Raw genomic sequence first — 19,978 nt, 5'->3', positions numbered from 1 at the left:
AGTCCATTTAATTATTTTCAATTTGCACGTAAAAACATTCTGTGTACAGTATTTCAAAACACACAGGGAACAGTTGTCACAGCCCTGCCTATTAACGAGTGGATAGGAATGAGTATATATAATCTATTAAATTTTCTGAAAACATGTTACAGTGTACACTATCAAAAGAAAGGTGTTTTCTGAAAAAAATCACACTCGTTTCACCATCCGTGAGAAATTAAGAGCAGGATGGCAAAGGGTGTTTACACAGGCACTTAGCCAGGAAACAGTGTGTTTTCCACAGATACAGTCATTCAGGGAGCACATCTCTGATTTTCACAAGCCCCCTCCTTCTGTTCTCATACCTCTGTAATTATATCGAGAAATCTATCTGTAGGTGAGAAAATATGTACAGTTCTGCAGAATGTATACAAATGCTGCCTCTTTCCTTTAGGTAAGTGCTACCACACCGAGGCCATTTGTAGGAATTTTACACAGCAAGATAAACAAATGCAAACCCCTTAAGGAAACACATGAACTGCAGGATAGTTTCACAGTGAATCATTACCAGAAATCTGCGTATGACGACTATAAAAGAATTCTCTATAAATCTTCTGTGAAATACAGCATTGCTTATTAAGCAGGCTGATAGAAAACCTCATGAGATAGAAAGTCTTGTCACTTTATATGTATGTGCTTTCCTGCATCTTAAGTTGCAGCTTAGGATCCCCTAGGATCATGTGAGGCTAGGTTATATATTAGAGAGCTGTGCTATAGTGCTGTGAGTGTGTAAGCCTAGCAGCTGGGTAGTGTTATGGTTGCTGCTTTTCCTGTGCTAAGCTGATTTACTTGTTTAAGGTCTGACCTCGTCATCCTGTCAGTATGGATTCCCACCTATACAGTTAGCAGCAGCTTAGCATCGGCTTGAAGAGCTTGCAGTGTATTAATCAGAAGAGAGAGGGAGAGAGCTACCGGTATTTGTTCTTTTGTTGTCTTTTCTTAAGAAGAGGAGTTGGAACACAAGAGATAACAAAGAATCCATTTCCTTTCTCAAAGAATAGGCTTTTGTCTTTTTTTTTTTTTTCCCCCTGAAAAAAATGTCAGTATCTGGAAAGAAAGAGTTTGATGTGAAGCAGATCCTGAGGCTCCGCTGGAGGTGGTTCAGTCACCCCTCGCAAGGCTCCACAGGCACGGGGGGCTGCCATCAGCAGGAAGGATATGAGCACAGAGGGACACCGGTTCAGAATAGGTTGAAGAACCACTCTCGGGACAGAAATGGGCTGAAGAAAAACAGCAGTCCTGTCCACCACAATATACTGGCACCCGTGCCGGGTCCAACCCCAGGGCACCACCGATCCATTCAAACCTGGCATCAACAAAGTCTCATAGAACAGCTTCGATCAAATGAGGATATTCCCAAACCAAGCACAGAGGAAACCTGTGTCAAAGAAGATTCAAGTAAAACCACACAGGAGTTGCAGATGATCACAGAAGAAAATTCAGATGAATCTACAGAGAGGTAGGAGTTTTAAAGTCTCGCTTAGAAAGCCATACTTCTATCCAAGTTATTCCCTAAAACTGTCTTTGTTTTTATTCAGAGTTCCTTACTGCATTAGCCTCGGTTTATATATGTGCACACCCACACGCAAATGAATAGGAACACATTCACATTAAAAAATGAACAGGAACGTTTTCATGAAATTTCAATCTTTGCTTAAGACACATCATTTCATAACTATTCCATAAAAATAAAATCTGGCACTTCGTCAAATTTTCTCTATTACACTTTACAGCACATTATTTTTTTTGTCTTATTATGTTTAAATGCAATGAAAAAATGATCCTTCTGAAATACTGTCCTCATTCTGACTTTATCAATGGGTGCAACTTTGACAAATGGGAACTGCTGGAGGTGCACGGTCTGTGTGGTTGCCATCGGTCCGTCAAATTTCTCACTGCTCTTTTTTTTTTTTACTGCCTTCTTGACACGTATAATTAACCTTGAACTAAGTGGAAAGGAAGCATCATTACTTGCTTTTTTTTAAAGGTTTATTTGAAATCACATTACTTTCACAGCTTGTTTAGTATACTAAGAACAAATACTTTCTTGCAAGGTCAGGTAAACAAATATTACAGCTATGAGACCTTAAAGGTGTAAGCACAAAGGAAGAGCTATTTTTAAGATGTTAATACAGAGAAGAAAATATTAATACAAGTTATTTGATTAATCATACCTTTTATGATTTTTTCAAAATTGATGTCAGTGTTATTAGCTTATGCAGCAACAATTTTACCCCATGTTTACCCCACTTTGGACTCAAATTGTGCATTTATAATGTGATTATTTGCACCATTTGATGAGATTTCCATGAGTCTTTGGGAGTAATTTACGTTACTTACATTGTATTTAAATACAAATCTATCTTGCTTGAAGTTATAGTTTCTCTCAGCAAAAACAAAGCTGACAGTTTGTGTATTTTTAGCAGTTACTATTTTTCAAGTTGTACATCTGCTATAGGGAACATCTGCAGACTGGACAGAAAATAAAGGCATTCCAAAATGTCATTTTGAAAACAGCACTAGTAGTCAATGTGTACTTACCTGAAATTATTACAAAATAAAATCAGTGAGGTAGGAATATGGTAGTTCTGCATGTTTGTTAGTGTACTAGTTTCTAACATGTAAGAAGCATGCTCTTAGTATAACTTGTTTCGAATGGCAGTACAAATTTCCTGAGGAAGAAAAATTTAGGCACACCTTAGAGAGAAAGTCAATTTAATTTGAAGAGAAATAAGGAACACTGAATAATCAAAATAAGATTCTATATCAAGTGAAGAAGGAGGCAAAAAAAGCATAATGGATTCAGTTTGGAATGTAATAAGGTACTGTCTTCTAAAATAAGATGTGACACTTTCTCCAACTATATATAAACTTTCTGCTAAGACCTCATGAAGCTTTGTGCCTTCATATTAATTCAAATTTAAGTTCTTCTCTTGAGCTGTTTAAATTTGCAGCTTTTAGAAAAGTTTGGGGAATGTATATATCTTATAAAGTATTGTTATATTCAAATAAGTGTATTTTCTGTAAAATTATCAGTAAAAGGTTTTTATGCCTCTTGTAGGTTGAAACCTACCTTAACATACACCTTAAAAGGCCAAATTTGTAAGAAATTGTTTAGAAATTGATTCATGACTCTGAGTTTCTCTGTAATTAAAATTTTATTCCAAGGAAATAAAATAGATCATTAAAGGCACCTTAACATAGCTCCAATTTCTTAATTGTGTACCAACATAAATCATTGTTCTCTTCCACTATAGCATCCAGCACAGGCCACACACAAATTAAAATGCTAATTGATTGGGCAGAAATTAAATACTGAGAAGAAATAAAGAGAAGCATCTTTATATCTATATCGATATCTACTATCGTAGTTGCTGGATATATTTTAACCTCTTCAGAACAATGGCTCATCTTATACCTTTGAAATCATCCTTTTAAATAATTTTGGGACTCCTTTTTCAAGTTCCAAGTAGTCATAATCGAGTGTAACCAATGGGATCTGCTAGTGATTAACACAACTGAAAAATCAGGCATTTGCAGGATATCTTGACTCCATCTTCTTACACTATGAAGGCCACTACATAAAGAACTGTATGATTATTGCAGCCATATGCTCTTTCACGTTCATACCTGAGGACATCAAAGACAATCTCAACTAAATTTGCCTTTTATTCCATAAAAGAAACCGTATCTTCAGAGAGGTTGTCTGTAACCCATTGAGTTTACCTCTGCTTGTTAAAGTCCCATTTCTAGCTGGACTCTAAAGCAGGACACATACATGTCAGCTGGACATTGGAAATAGTAGAAAAAGGTAGAAAATCAGGCCAATAACTCAATCTTGAGCAGACAGTGAAAACAATTCTACTAGCAGCTTCATGCTTCCTACCAAAAAGCTTTGGAAACATGAAAACAGTATTCTCGATTTCTTCAGAAAAACTTGAGATGTCTTTCTCTAGAAACCTTAGGACTTAATGCTTTTGGTGATACAGACAAAGCACCCTGGGGTTTGATGAAATAAGGCTTGTTTATTGAGGAGGAAAGTTAAATAAAAAAGTTCCAAACAATAGTTCCATTTTGAATATTCTATCATCAACACACTTGTTTCTGCTTTCTTCAATCTTTAGGTACTTCTGTACCTAAATTAAATAGCACCTAAAGAACCCCTTCTGACCTACAAGCTTGTTCCTGAATGATATCCCATGAAAAATGGCCGAGAAAGTAAATGAGAGCTTAAGTGACCAAAACTCAGTAGTTTTGTAGTAACAGTAGCCAGTTCAGGTGTGACCAACCAATAAATGCCAGGTGCATAACAGATAAATAAATTGCTTATTGGCACAAGGTTAGTAAAGACTCTGGGTGTGCCTCGGGTCATATCCAGTGTTGCTAAGAGAACATAATCAACAGGTATCAAACATGATTCTAGAAGCTTCTAAAATTATAGGCCTTGACCTGTTATAAGATCTTTATGGAAGTTGCATCTATAGTTTTGAAAAAAGCTGAACCGTGGAAGATAGATACACAGTTCATTGACCTAGTCTGATTCTCAGCAATCTACTCCTTAAATGAGGATTGAGACCTCTTCACAGGTGAAAAACAGGGGAACTAGCTAAAACCTGAAGAGATGCTAAGTTGTTTTGTTTATTTATATGCTGTATTTCCCACTATAAAATATTATGGTATTAATGAGATGGTCAGAAAGCTAAACCCACAGAATATGGCCATGCAAATGAAGAGCAAAAACCTTTGGAGATTTTAGGTTTGGCTTAAAGTAAGTAGTAACTTAAGTGAGCTCTCAAACAATGCATGGTAAATAAACTGTTAATTACTTCTGGTTCAGAAGGCATAGTTGTGGATTTTTGTGCACTTTATTTACTTGATAATCATCTCCAATTTCCTCAAACTGTCTGGAATCTGTTGAGGGTCAGGATTCTCCATCAGGGAGACCCTCAAGCAGTTCCATTTCTTTCAACGTGATCTGGCAGCAGTCCAGAGAAATCAGCAAAAACTCAGAGAATTTGATTGTTAGATTTTGTTTTATGGTCAACAAAAACTTTGCTCTTGTGCACAACACACAAACTGAAAAAGCACTGATATCTCCTAAGAAAGACGAATCCATGGTATTGAGTTACCATGATTGTTTCCCTTGATTACGTTGGACTCACAGACATGAGTATTGACCTTTCAATACGTGCCTAGTATTTATTAACATGCTACATTGCCACATCAACTTATGCACGCTTGCTGGGAGATATATTATGACTCTTTATGTATCCTATTGAAGACCATGTGTGCTGGTAAAGTATGCATGTACCTCTTTTCTTAGGTGCCCAAAGGCAGTTAGATTTCAACCATGAATGTAGCATCCATTCATCATTTGTCTTATACAATTCTTCTATGTGGCTGAAAAATTGCTGACAAACCCTAGTTTGGTTGACAAACTCTAGTTTTGCTAAAGAGTCATGCTTTCTAATTTCCCATATGAGGCAAAATATACTTCTAATTAATTTTAATAGAATCTTTTGATGTCATTATCCAGGCAGTTGGTACTGATGTACATGGAAACAGATATTCAGGAGAGGTATCCTCTTAATTGAGGCAATGCATTTTCTGTGGTGACTATTTATGATGTTCAGTTATTTTGCTAGTTAATCTTAAGACAGGAAAACTCATCTAAATTTTGGTTTTTTGGTCAGCTATATAGACATAACTAACAGACCATTTCCCTTACTGTCTCTGACATATACATACATACACACATACATATACATGACTATTTCAGATATTGTCCCCTATATGAGGGCTTTCCCTGGAGTTCTATTTTTATTTCCAGTAGCAGATAGTAGCCTTGGCTTACTTTCCAGTGTGAAATAAAGGTATCACAAGGAAAAAATACCCCTTTAATTCTTGCAGTATCCCAGAAGACATTGAACTGCTGGAAATGAATAAATCAGCGTGCAGTGCTTGACCCCAATTTCTTAAACATACGATGCCATTTTTTTGGTTAGTTAATGTGGCACAGATCAAGGATACATGCTGTCATGTTTCCTTCTGCTGAGCAGTTTTTTGGGGAGAGCCGTTACACTACACATTCATTATGTCCTCTAAAGTTTGTAACAGACACTCACTGAAATGACGTCTCCTTAATTTTTCAATAGAAAAGATCATTTCCAAAAAAGAAATCAGGTAATAATTTTCCTGGTGAAGATAGAACATAATAATTATTCTATGAAACCACTGGTCAAACCAGATTGAGAGGGGTTTTTGCATTAAGAGTACAGTTCTGGGTATCCAAATAAGAGTCCTACCACTGGTTCACGAGAATGACTGATAATGAATGACAAAGCATCTAGTAAATGGAAGGACTACGATGTATCCTTTGCAGACAAGTTGATAAAGTGCTGCATTCAGAGTAGTACATCATGACACTATTTTCCCCTCATGAATAAGAATTCCGTTTTGTGAACTGTCTCTGATGCTTAAGGCAAAAGTTTAGAAATTATTGTTCCTAACCTCACACAGCAGCAGCCTGTATTTTTAAATGAAAACATAACTGCTCCAATTTTTTTTCACTGAACTTCCAACATTTTGGAAAAAAGCTTTCAAAAATTTTAACTTTAACAAACAGAAGGTTTGCAAACATAATAAATACTGGACATGTAGTCAGATGACATGTCAATCCTCCTATGACAAAGTTGGATCAACTACATGTAGGTGCTTCCTTGCTATCTGTAGAACAAATTAAGTTAATTATTTCCTTGATCTCTCCCCCAGGGGTATAGATAGCATATTGTTCCCCTTCTTCTTATTCCCACACTATTCTTCTTTACAGCATTCATTTATATATTTGAAAATTGCTGTAGGTCTAAAGAACTGCAATTCTTGCAAATTTTTTTCAGAGGCCCTATGCTGGACAGCTATGATCATGTTCTTTGTTCTCCTGACTTTCTCCAGCATGTCTGTACTTGCAGTGGTCAGATATGGTTATGTTGTGGTTAAAGCCTAGCTATCCTAGAGAGCAGGATAACTTACGTGGCATTCTGACTGAAAAACCATTTGAATATCCTGCTCAGTGCTTTTTGGAAACAACATGGTGCTATTGCTCATGCCTGGCTTGTGATTCATGTGAGTCTCCTGACCCTGTACCAAAGACCGGTTCCGTAACCATCTGTACATTTTTGCAGTTATTTGTTCCTAAATATAAGACTTTACGCAAATAAATCCCATCTTATGTTTAGCAGATAATGTCTCAAATTTGCTGAGTTAATATTAAGTTCTGATCCTATTTAGTATCTCCAGTTTACTGACTTAATATTAAATTCTGATCCTACGCTCCAATACACTTGCAGCTCTTCTCAGCTTGGCATGACCTTCAATTGTAATAAAGTTCCTATCAAAGCTTTCTCTTTATTTCCTCCTCCCTCCAAGTAATTTAGAAAATTTATGAAAAGTCATAGTGGAACTTCAGTGGAGGGTTCCTTAGGAACCCAGTTTGATTTAGCTTCCTATTTATCAGTGAACCATTGATAACTACTTTAAAATTATGATTTCAAACCACCATTCCATAGTGGTTTACTCCAAACAGTACTTCAGGTTGAACTTAGTACTGTCTCATATGAGACAATGGCAAAGAATATTCTCATGTCCAAATATTTGTTGTCTGTTCTCTATAATGCCTGCTACAACCTATTAATGATGGACTTCAGTTTATTTTGACATGTTATTCTCGCCAAATTCTTGCTGACTGTTAGTCTTCTCTTTTAAGTGCTTAGAAATAATAATTATATTACTTTCACACTGCACAAATTTGCAAGAAGTAAGAGCTAGGAAAAGAAATTGCGTTTCTGTCCTGTGGGGAATTTTGCGGTTTCTTTCCTACTTATAAGAACTCAATATATATTCAGCAGTGTATTTTAAAAAGATGATTATATGCCAGTCGGCTATGGATAACCAAAATGCTTCATTACTACTGCAGGGACAAGCAAAAACTAATTGTCTTCTAAAGATGACCTTTAACTAAAGGTCGAAATATGAATTTGAAACTGGAGACATTTGAAATGGGTTATTTAAGACATTGTAGCTGATTTCCTCTCAGACGTGATGCTTGAACAGCTCACGTGGCCTTTCAATACTTTAGTGCAGTGGAAGAGCAGTTTGCAGCAGGGGAGCAAGGGTGACATTCGAAGCAGTGATGGTTGATGAATATGTCATTGGCATCAGTGAGATGCTGCATCTGCTGAGAGTACTTAAATTTTACTTATGAACAAAGCCACATGCAGTACATGAGATAATTAGTGAAATTAAGCTGAATTTAGTAGCATTTTAATGAAATTCATTCATAACTAGTTGAAAAAAGCTAGGTGAGAGTAACTGAGAAAATTTTCCTTTGATATCTACTATTTGCCAAGGGTAGAAAATTTGTGAAGTTATAGTAAGTGACATCTGAAACAGGGTTAAAATCTAAGAGAATTACCTTTTTTCCCAGAAGTTGATGATTCACAAGGAGGGATGGGACTTTTTAGGTGATGTGCAAATGTAATGAACAGTGACCAGTGAAGTAATTCTCACTAAACAAATGCTATTGCCTCGTACAAGACCTCTTGGTACAGAAACTGGAATTAATATGTCTCAAAGGCATCCTCAGCAGATTTTATTCCTGCTCTTATGACATCTTACGAGGAACTTGAAAAGGCAAAAATTATGTGAAATTCAAGTGGATTGAAAGAGTTATTAAAGAATAAAAGAAGAAGTAGCTTTGCATTTTGAAATTAATTTTATATTTAGCCTGTGGAAGGAGTGGATATTTATTCAAAAGATTTTTTTCATAGCTACATAGACAGAATCGTCGAATACTTTAAGCTGAAAAGGACCTCTGGATGTCATTAAGTCTAGCCCATCTCCCCACCCCCCACAAAATAGGCTATTATGGGAAACACTATGACTTACTAAAAACACACAATATTTTACAGGCTTACATTTAACATGCATGGTTTTCAAAGACGAATTATTGCAGGCAAGGGAAAAAATGCCATTTAATAGAAATTTAAGAAACTAAGACAATTCTATTAATTTTAAAACCATTTCTTTTGTTTTGATTCATTTAGCTTCTCATTTCCACTCTACACAGCTTGCTCCCAGCAAAGACAGCTGTTAAATGACTTTTTAAAGAGTTATCACTGTTCTTAAAATCACTTCTTAATGTCTCCAGAAAGAGTTAAGGAGATGATTAAACACATGTGACCAATGCAGAGCAGTTTTTCACACTGACTGAACATATGCAATTGTAAAATCAACAGGACATTGTATGGTTGTTGAAGCCTTCTTGGAAAAGAGGGAGAGAGTTTGCTTGATTTGAAAGGTATAGCTAGACAGCATTCTGAAAGAAATGCACAATTTATTTACACTGTTGTTTTGTGGCTGAATTGTTTACTTTGAAGTATTTGAAATATTGTAATGAGGAACATTACTAAAATCTTTCACATTTAAAGACAGGGATTTGTTTGTTACAGTCAAAGAGCTAAGTTAGCCCAATAAAAAAACAGTTTAGTTTGGCTCCTTTCATTCTGCTAGAATGACACAATGATACTATATTTAGAGGATTACTGTATCAGGTGATAAGACAAAGAATGTGGCTTGTGTATGGCATACTTGTGGGTATGCAGGCTAAAGGAATACAAAAATGAAGCTGAAGTACTGTCAGGATTCACAGAAAGAGCTTAAGGTAAGTATAGGAAATAAACTCAAAAGTAATCTTGAAAACAAAACTATAATAAAATTTCCTCCTCTGTGAAATCAGACTCCACCTCAGTGACTCTATCATCAGATACATTGGCAGGAGAACTTCCCACGCAGCTCTGACAACAAATCTTCTCCCAATTTACCTCCTCTTTTTCCAAGCAAATGCTTAATAGTCAAAACTCAGTTCAAAGCTAATTAAAATAGATAGAAGGAGAACTTAGAGCCTGGCTCTTTCCAACAATTCTGCCTATCCAATCATTAGCATAAAACATGTTTCACATCATTCCAGTAACTGTTTCCATTCTATATGATAAGTCAGGATGTTTCACTGAAAGTCTGTCTGGAGGCCACCCTGCCTTGCAGCCATTACTTCATCTGAGGTTGAAATATATGATATGTATCTAAATGACTACAGTTTAAAAAAGTGTTCTGTCAGGAAATAGGTACTATATTCTCATGCTGTGTTCTACAGCTGCACGAGGCTGCCTTATTGGGAAATAGCACATGAAGAGCACGTGATTAAATGTTTTCTTCAGTGTTTTCTCAGCTATTACCCACTTAGGCTAAACAAACATATTCACTGGAAAAGAAAGCAATGTCTGATACCTGTTTCTTTCTTTGCTTTTGCTATGTGTATTTTGAAAAACTTTGGAGAAGCTCCTAGATATCTTACCTGTATCTTAACATTTGATTTAATCAAATTCAAGCTCTCTCAGCCAGCCTCTAACTTTTTAAATGTATGACTTAATGACTAGTTGCATTAGGATCTGAAAACCAATGTCCCTGGATTCTGTCTCAGATTTGTTGCTTGCTTCTTACATAAATTCAGAGAAATCACTTAGCCTCTTGCTGTCACAGTTTGCTCATGTAAAAGACAGCATTTGATATCTGTTTTCCTAAGCACACAATACGAACTGAGTGGTGTTTTCAAGCACCATAATTTGCCTACAAACTGCTACTAAAATGCAAAGTGGAATGCATGCACATTATGATTGATGCATTATACTGTATAGCTGCACAGCTTATCTTACGATAATACTATCACAAAAATCAAAGTCTACTCCTTTAACTAGAAGTTTTCTGTTACAATAAGCTGTAGAGACAACCAATATAATAAAATGTTTTGAACAGCAAACATAAAGGGAATACATTTGATAAGGTGGAAAGCCACTGTCACCATTTGCTATGCTTCAGTTTACCTGATAAACTAATTAGAAGTCAAGAGGAAGGGAGGCATTCTTGCAAGAAATGAGCATTTTCAAAGCTTGTTCATTTTAATAGAAGTTGATAAAATGAAGAACCTTTTTTAACTGGGCAAATATACCTTGATTTAAATGGAAATTGTGAGCAAACCAGTAAGAAATCCTAGGAGTTGGAGAAAAGCTATTTTAAGCTATTACATATGGTTTGCGTTGCTAGGGAAACCTCTCTTACAGTGTTCATGTAGCACAGATGCTCAGGAGAGCTCTGTGTCTCCATGTCATACCATTTCAGAATGCTTCAGAATGTGAAGAAATAGAGATGCATATATACACACATGCAGACAAAAATACCTCTGTCATTTTGTCTTAGTCATGTTCTGTGTCTGGTGGAAGTTCTTTCCATTTCTGCCATGACCATGGTGATAAATCAAAAGCTTAGTAATTAAAAACCTCTGTTTCCAGACTGAGGATATTTGTTCAAATACTACCTTCAGTTTTGATCCATTTGGGTTCACATTTTTGAACCATTTTGGCTTCACAGTCATCTATTTAGAGCAATAGATTTGCCTTTGCTGTATACGGAGGGAAAATGCAAAGAGAAAGACCAGCTCTGGTGACACCGTTTCTGGCCCACCCTTTTGACCCCAGGGCAGATGTGACTTGACAAAACGTATCAGAGAACCTGCTCCATGCAGGCTTTACTGCCACGGAGTTCTGCATTCTCCTTTACCTCTTTAGTGCCAGGCAGGTGACAGCCTGGGAGGCAGTTGCCGTCTGCTATGGTCAGAGACACACCTGCCTCTCTGTTGAGCAGGAAGGAGGGCCAGATGCTGAGCATGTCACGGAGCATGACAAGGTATGTTGTCTTTTCTTTTCCTTGTCGGAGAGCAACAGCTCCAGAAATTCGGAAAATGTTGGATTTGAATGACTGGAAAATAATTACTTTTTTCAAATTTTGCAATATTTCAGTCTCTCAGTTTCAAAAGACCTTGTTTATAATTTTGGGAATGGCATACTATTACTGTACACTACTATCCACTCTTGGTGCACTCTTGGATCCCACTACAAAGAGGGTGCAGCCTCACTGTCTACCCAAGCAAGGTACTTCAAAATTGCATTAAAACAATTCATGAATTCAGCTATGTGAATTGTAACCCGGTGCAGGATGGACCTGCAAATCCATGCAGAATCACATTTTGGGGACAAGTGTACATGCGGTCACATAATAGGTATAACTAATCTTATGAGTGTGCTGCAAGCTCAGGGAGCAGCTTTTCAGAGTTTTATTATTGGACCATGTGGTATGCCAGTCACCTTCTAAGGCCTTGAAAGTTTTATTTAAAATTTAACAATTTGTAGTTTGAACACTCTTCAATAAAATTAAAAAGCCAACAAAAATGGTTTTTTAAGAAAAAATTTTTTAGAAAGCTAAAAATTAAGCCAATCTATGGATATTGTCACCCCATATTGAAGGTACCCCATAATGTGCTATTAAAGGCAGTTGACTTTTGTCAAGAATAAAGACATACTCTGAACAAAAAAATGTGGTGTTCTACTGTTTGAAATTGTGTTTATAATGGATATATATTGATCTAACCAAACATTAATTACTGTAGAACACAAACTTGCCAGTATTGCATATTTGTGAACCATAATCTTATTTACATACCAGAGAGTAATGTAAGAAAAAGGAGGAGATAGCAGGTTAGAGATTTGTAGGGTCTTAGCACCACCAAGAGAGGCTTAGGCTAGGTAGGAAAGAGGCAGAAATTGATTCTTGCTACAAACTAATTTAATTGGGGTACTGAAAACTATCAGTTATTTCGGACATCACAACTATAGTTTTCTGCAGAAAATTCTCTATTTTGTCCAATACACTGGAGAATTTTGTGCTCCTTTTCTGGGTCATGCAGTGTAATTCAAAACATATTTAAACACTGAACCATGATTGTATCAAACATACATAGATATCTTTTAGCACAATACTTTGTAAAAAGCATTTAGAGATTGAAATGCTTTGTTCTGAGTGATGATTTTCACAACTGTCTCACAGAGGACTTTCACAGAAGATTGTCTGCAGTCTATCCATCTGCTCATTCTGGCCATGTAAACACAGAAAACTATGTGTAAGCCCAGAAATTCCCTCCTATGCCATTACTTATCTCCTCCCCGCCCCATGTGACAGTACAGTGGCTTAAGATGGACTTTTGATCTCTCGCTCTGAGATGCTTGACCTAGTAAAATCATCCAGCAATACAGCCAACTCAATGTCTTGATACATCTTGTCACAGTGGATTTACAGGCAGTGTAAGACAGCTTTCTGGGAAGTTACAGCGTTGTGATCATGCAGGAGCCAGACTTTTCAATCAGAACACAATGAAGCAGTGAAAAAAGCACAGAAAGGAACAAGGTTGTAAGTCAGGACTAATTTTTTGTCTTAATTTGTTTTTTCATTCACTTAAAGAATCACAAATTAATCTATAAGAGAAATTTAGATTATCTTGCTGTTTCAATGTGCCAATAAAGTTGCTCAGCATGAAGATCCCATGGGATGTCACAAAGCAGTAGAGTTTGTGTGTGCCTCTTACTTCCTCATTCAATATGTAGCTCAATTACTAGTTAGCTGTTTAAAATTTCCTTATAGTCTTTCACTTAGTGTTACGGTGAATTTGAACCCAAATCTAACATAATTAATAAAAGAACAAAGTCAGGACTGGAAGGAGTTTGGCCTGTTCAGTGCAGGAGCAGTAAAGCTCCTATATGTTTACTAGCAAGCTGCTGAGCTTTCATTCTTCATCTGGAGTCTGGAGTTATTTCCTTACAGATTTTAAACAATATATCACATTGATACCTCATCTTTGAATTTTCACAAGTTGTTTTCTTTTAAGTCTCTACAGTTCCTAAAACATCCTTTGTTGTTCCCCATATGTCAAGCCGTTAAGTCAAAAGGCTGTTATTTCACTTTTACTGGCTACTGCTGTGACATTTCATAAATAAATTGATGGTAAAATCCACAAATTTTTACCCTCTCTAATAAGTAGCTTTCAATCATAACCATATTTTAAAATAATTTTGGAGAATAATATAGCTGAAATGTGAATTTTCTAATTTCTAGACTCCTAAGTTTCTTGTCTGTTATTTTTTTATTCTATAAACTGTGGCTGAGGTCTTTCTGGTTTTCCTATACCCCAAGTACTCTCTCTCAAATGCAAGATGAATTTCTAATGTAGTTTATTTAGAGGAAAGACTTGCAATATATCGAGGTGATCTGTACACTTATGGCAAGATAGAAAGGTAAGACCCCAGCAAAAAAGCATCCTGATGCAGAAGCAATGTAAATCTAGTTTCAGCTTTATCTATTCAATTTAATACATCAATATTTCACATTGCATTTGGAGGGAACATCAATTTTATTCAATAAAGAGGTGTTCAGCAGTCAGTATCTAGCAGAAGGCGAGCAGGAAAGTCTGACCTACCCTTAAAACATTTGATTAGCATTTGTTTGATCTTCTTGCTGATGGAAACATGGTCAGTAGGAACATAGTAGAATATATGTTATCATATTGCACAAAGATTAAACAACTAAAAGCAGTTTTCTACAGTCATAAGAGAAAACTGTGAGAAACTGAGCAACTTCCCAAAAGACAAGCTAGTTCATAATAATTTACAGCGAGGCGAGCATCAATGCTTTCAGGACAACTTTAAAACATGTAGATGGTAACAGACGAGTATTTACATTAATCTACTTAAAGCCTTTTTACTCTCCAATTGCGATCCTCATTAAATATATTATTACCCCTTTCGAGCTTTTCAAATTACTAGGAGTCATAGGACCCTAAGATCACAGGATAGTTTGGATTGGAAGGGATGTCAGGAGGTCTCTAGCCCAATCCCTGCTCAAAGCAGGATCAGCTGTGAGATCAGCTCAGGTTGCTCTGGGCTTTTTCCAGTTGGGTCTTGAAAACTTCTACGGATAGAGACTACATGACCTGGTGAATAGTCTTAAGATGTATCTTGTAGCATATTTTCACTGAAACAATACGGGTTGCAAGCAACCTAAAAAATTAATCCCTACTTCAGCAGGCAGAAAACAAATCTAAGGAAAGATTTGGTTTTTCTATCAAGATTACCTATGACAGCATATTATTGCATGCTTCATTTAGTTATTGTTATATTACAACCTCAGCAAAAGTTGTAATACATATTTTATTGAATACAAGTGATAAAATTCCTCTGTTATTTTTTGCAAGATCACATTATAATGTGATTTTGCCTCCTTCTAGCCTAGAATAGTGAATAGTACAGCCACTCCAGCAAAAACTCTGTCATAATAATACTATAAGCAATATTTTCTGCAGTTCATATCAGTTCCATGTGTAGTTTACAGCCTTTCTTTGTTTTTCTTTTGGTTTCATATACTACTTCTATTTAGTTTCATGATTTTATTCCAATTCAATTACAGTGAGCTCATGTTAACACAGACCCTGGCTTGTTAGAGCAGTTATCACCAACAGCATCACAAGTACAGGTTTTCTTAAGACATGTGGTCAGAAATGGTGTTAAATACACCGATACGGTCAAAAAAAAGTAGACCTAATAGCCTATCTGTAAAGGTTGTGAAGACAGTTCTCTTTCTATCTTACAAAGATGCTATGGACATGAATAGCAATTATTGTAAGTTGGTGTCTCAAAAACCTACTTTCGGAGGAAGCATACTAGATGTTCAGTGCAAAATGCATATAATAGTAGCAAACATGCATATAATGAGTACTAAGATTTTTCTCAGATATTATAAAAGCAAAAGTCAGGACAAGGGCAGGAGATAAAGAACAACGGTCTACATAGTTTATAACATTAATAATTCCTTCCAGTATATATGGGAGGGTATTCAGTGTATGCTGTTTTTGTCATACTGACTTTAAAGCAAATCCACTCAATTGAGCCAGATATGAATATAGCAGGCTAAGTTATTTTAATACCTTTCTAGACCTAGGTTTGAGTTATGTTTTCTGACACAGAAAACTAGAAGATAACAACTAGCTGAAGAATACTTTTGTATCAGGATATCTGTACCTATGAACACGTAGAAATATTTGGCTACCACTCTCAGGATATAATTACACAATTAAGATGAGGGAAGAATTGACCATAGATAAAATTATGTAGCTAACAAAACCTTATAGAATAGAAAACTTCAGTCTACCTCTCAAGTGTACTTTCTATCTGTGAGGCTGACCACACCTTTTTATACATTCTCTCTCACAATCTTCTAAAAAATATGTATTTATGATAAGCTAAAAGGAAAAGTACAAAACCAAAAAGTCTGGTGATCCCAACATGAAACAACTTCAGGTCAGTAGTAAAAAGAGTCTCATGAACTAAGTAGGTGATTTTTGTTTTAATCACTTCCTTATCGTATCCTTCGTTAATCCTGAGATATAGATTAGGAAAGTAATAAACATTCACTTTCCCCTTAATTTGGATAGAGAGAAAAATCAACAGTAGCTTTGAGACTGATCAGTTAAATACTCCTACAGCACACCTGGTGAACAGGACACACTGGCTAAATAGGTTAAGATTCACACATTTTTTTCCATTGCAGTAGTGTTTCGCCTTGAATGAGTTATCCAGCAGATCAGCTGAATCAGGGGAGGAGCTATTCTGGAACAAGTGACAGAATTTTACATCACTGGGGAAATGTCATGTAAAGTGAAGTGAAATTTAAAATGGTGCCTTCAGCTGAAGTGGGGATTGTCACTTTTTCCCATTTAAGTGAAATGTAAATCTTGTTATTGCTTAGTTAGAATCTAAACAGGTAAAAGTAGAAAAGAAAAAGATGCAAAAAATGAAATGGTCATGGCAACTACAAGAAGAGAGTCCCTTTGCCTTTGATGAAGTACAAAAAAGAAGCGAGAAGCATGTATTAAGATATTATGGTAGTGGTTTGAGTTTTCATAAGTCACGAGGTCTTAAAGAATCTCACAGCAGTATCCATATCTGATTAGCTGCAAGGCTCAAAACAATAGGGGCAAGGATAGTTGCTATTGCAATGTTACTCTCTGGCTTTTTAAAATTCTGTTCACTGGAGATGGAACCACTTCACATTCAGTTTTTCCTTATACTTGTATTTCCCAAGCTCCCCTGTGTCCCACGTTTGCCAACAAGAGTGAAAGGGGGTATATAAAGCAGGTCTTCTTCCCCACAATCTCTCCCATCAGAAGGCTTTCTGAAAGGTGCTTAATGAACTAAGAAACATGGACTTAATTAGTTTCATCTGGCAATGGTAATATTTGGATTTAAAACAAAATTTTTTGCCATTGGTTTGTATTTTTTTGTGTGCTCTAAATAAAAATGCCACAAGCTGATGTCCAGCATTTAGTAATAACTTTCCATTTTGTACATTTTGACAGCTTGAGATAATAGTATATCTCACTTTCCGGTCACATAATTTTTTCTTCTTTAGAAAGATGACATTCAATTATCTAACAATATTATCACTAGCTACAAGACAGTTGAGCAAGAAGTGGCCAGCCTCACCAAATTTCTCCTTCTTGACTTTTGGTTAAGCATGCTGGTTCAGAGAAGAGGACAGGCTTTCTCTTGTTACAGTAAATAATAACTACAGGTCCTAATCATCACTGGTATAAACAACATCATGGCTAATGTCTTCAGTTTCTATGAAGTTGCTGCTTTCTACATCAGTATTTAATTTAGTATTTTTCAGATAGTTCAAAAACATCTATTGATATTAGTGTATGGAAATTAATTTTATTACTGATGAACCAGAACAAGATTCAATTTTTATAATTTTCTTTTCCTTATATGGCATCTGCTTAACTTTGTGTAGTTATAAAGGAATGGCATGCAGACTTTACATCTAATTAAGTCTAAACGAATTTTCAGCAGTTACTTGTAATCTCAAAATATCTACTTTAAAAATTTCTGTCTGGCAGTAGTAAGATGATAACTTTTATATACATGCAAACAAAGAGTAAAAAGTGACCTTGGGTATTGTTTATGATTAGAGAAAAAAAGCACATGCGTATTTTAGATAAGTAGCCCCCACTACCTTTGGCATTATCAGAACAAAGGTTAATTTTAAGTTGGTAATATATATACTTCTATCTTTTTACCCGAAACATTTCACTTAGTTATTATTCTCTACTACATAATGTAAATGAATGCAGTCTTAATTCTCCTGGAGGATAATGTTCTTGAATGGTGTTTTAAGATGGCATTATTTTAAATGATTTGTCCGAGACACTCACTTCATCATTGAATATAGACATATATCTATTATAATAAAACACTCACGGACATACAGGCAGTGTGCTCTCCAGACTGATTAGATATTGCTAGAGTTCCAATTTTTAAGAAAGTATCTTGTGCTATAAAATACGTGTTAAGTCATGCCATTATAATGTTTATAGTAAAGTTTCATATTCAGATTAGTCTGACTCAATAAGAGAATAACTACTTAAATTGAATACTCCTACTATATGACAAATTTTAACACTGACAGGTCGCTGTGATAAAGTCCTTAGTCACACTGTTTAACCCAATGGCCATCAAATACCAGAAGAAAGATTTGTTGATTTTTGCTCCTGCTGTCCTTTTAGTGAATTCAACAAACACCAGCTCACTAGAAACTTTGCCCTTTGGGCATCTATCGCAGAACTGTGGGCTGTGCTCCAGGTGGATCATGCAAAGCCTCAGAGGCCAGTGGGACATACTCCATGGCCTTTCCCAACCTATCATTCTGACTTAAGAGGAGCGGAGGCCAGTTGACTCCTAATTTTAACATCTCTTGAAATTTGTGAATGAGTCTGCAATAAATTACTGCTCAATTTTCAAAACTGAGCCCCAAAACTCACAAACAAAATCCCATAGACAGTGACTCTTGAATAGGCGTTTATATAATAGTGAAATTTTTAAATGTTTGTCTTGCACAGTTGAACAAAAATGATTCACATAGTACTATAGTGCAACTAAAGATGATCTGGACTAGATCTTACTGTGCTTTTGCACAGTAATAAATTACAGAAACCATTTACTACGTACACAGCAATATCCCACTTCTTGATCATCTGTGTACAGCAAATTGCACACATAAAACTCTACTGTAGACACAAGATGCCAATAGAGGAATGCATGAAGCTTTCAACAAACTGTGCTCCTAGTAGCAAAGATCAACAACTGAGGGAGTACACGTGCTAATAGGAACAATCTGCACTGCAGTGAGCCTGGAAAGTCATTTTATAATTAACCTCCTCTGTTAAAAAAAATAAATATACAATTTCCAAAGGAAAACAGCTTACTGGGGAGAGTGTTTGCTTCTACCCCTCTTTGTAACATGAAATCATGAAGTGGCCACAGCTGACACCAGCATAAAGGACTGTACAGGACTCAGGGGCTCTGCAGTTTGATTGGAGCCCCTGTTTTCCGGTGGAATTAACCCACCAAATACATACTTTCTATTCATAGGAGAATTCAAAATATCCTAACCCAAATTATCCTGATATGAATTGTAATGGCATTCATCTGTATATTATCATGTCTGGGGGAAGAACAAAACTCAGAACAGCTACGGTACTTTCAGTGGTATGCTGAAGCTCCTGTGTTTAATGATATGCACACTTACACTTGTACCTGTAATCCCAAATGGGAAAAGTTATTTTAACTAATGCCAGCTGAGGAAAGTGGCAGGTTTATGCTAATACTAGCAATAAAAAAGTGTTAAAAATAGGCAGTTTCAAGAGCTCCAAGTTCTAAAGGAAATGTCAGTATAAACTTCCAATTTAGATAGGTTAGAAATCAGCAGCTTCTCCATTAACTTAAATAATTACACATTTCAATTGCTTATTTCTTCATTTACCACATCATTTTCTGGCATTGTTACTACCTCATGTTGATGTTACTACCTCAGCAGTCATCAACATACAGTACAATTTTCCTTACTCTTCTGGATCAAAGTTTTTTACCCATACCCTAAAATCTTCAAC

General features: G+C 36.0%; 1 protein-coding gene across 1 annotated transcript in view; it reads left to right on the top strand.

Annotated features, from left to right (window-relative positions):
• Positions 1 to 772: 772 nt before the first annotated feature.
• KLHL4 (kelch like family member 4) overlaps positions 773 to 19,978 on the top strand; it is a gene marked incomplete at its 3' end in the record, with an annotated part of 45,199 nt that continues 25,993 nt past the window's right edge. The window contains exon 1 of the mRNA XM_082004049.1: positions 773 to 1,498. Within this exon, the coding sequence (XP_081860175.1) occupies positions 1,077 to 1,498 (422 nt within the window). The 5' untranslated portion in view covers positions 773 to 1,076. The remainder of the gene's footprint in view (positions 1,499 to 19,978) is intronic.

This window comes from Phaethon aethereus, assembly GCF_964289735.1.
Source record: "Phaethon aethereus genome assembly, chromosome: 10".
NCBI lineage: Eukaryota > Metazoa > Chordata > Aves > Phaethontiformes > Phaethontidae > Phaethon > Phaethon aethereus.
Note: the sequence above shows the minus strand (reverse complement) of the source record. Positions and strands in the feature narration are given on the sequence as shown.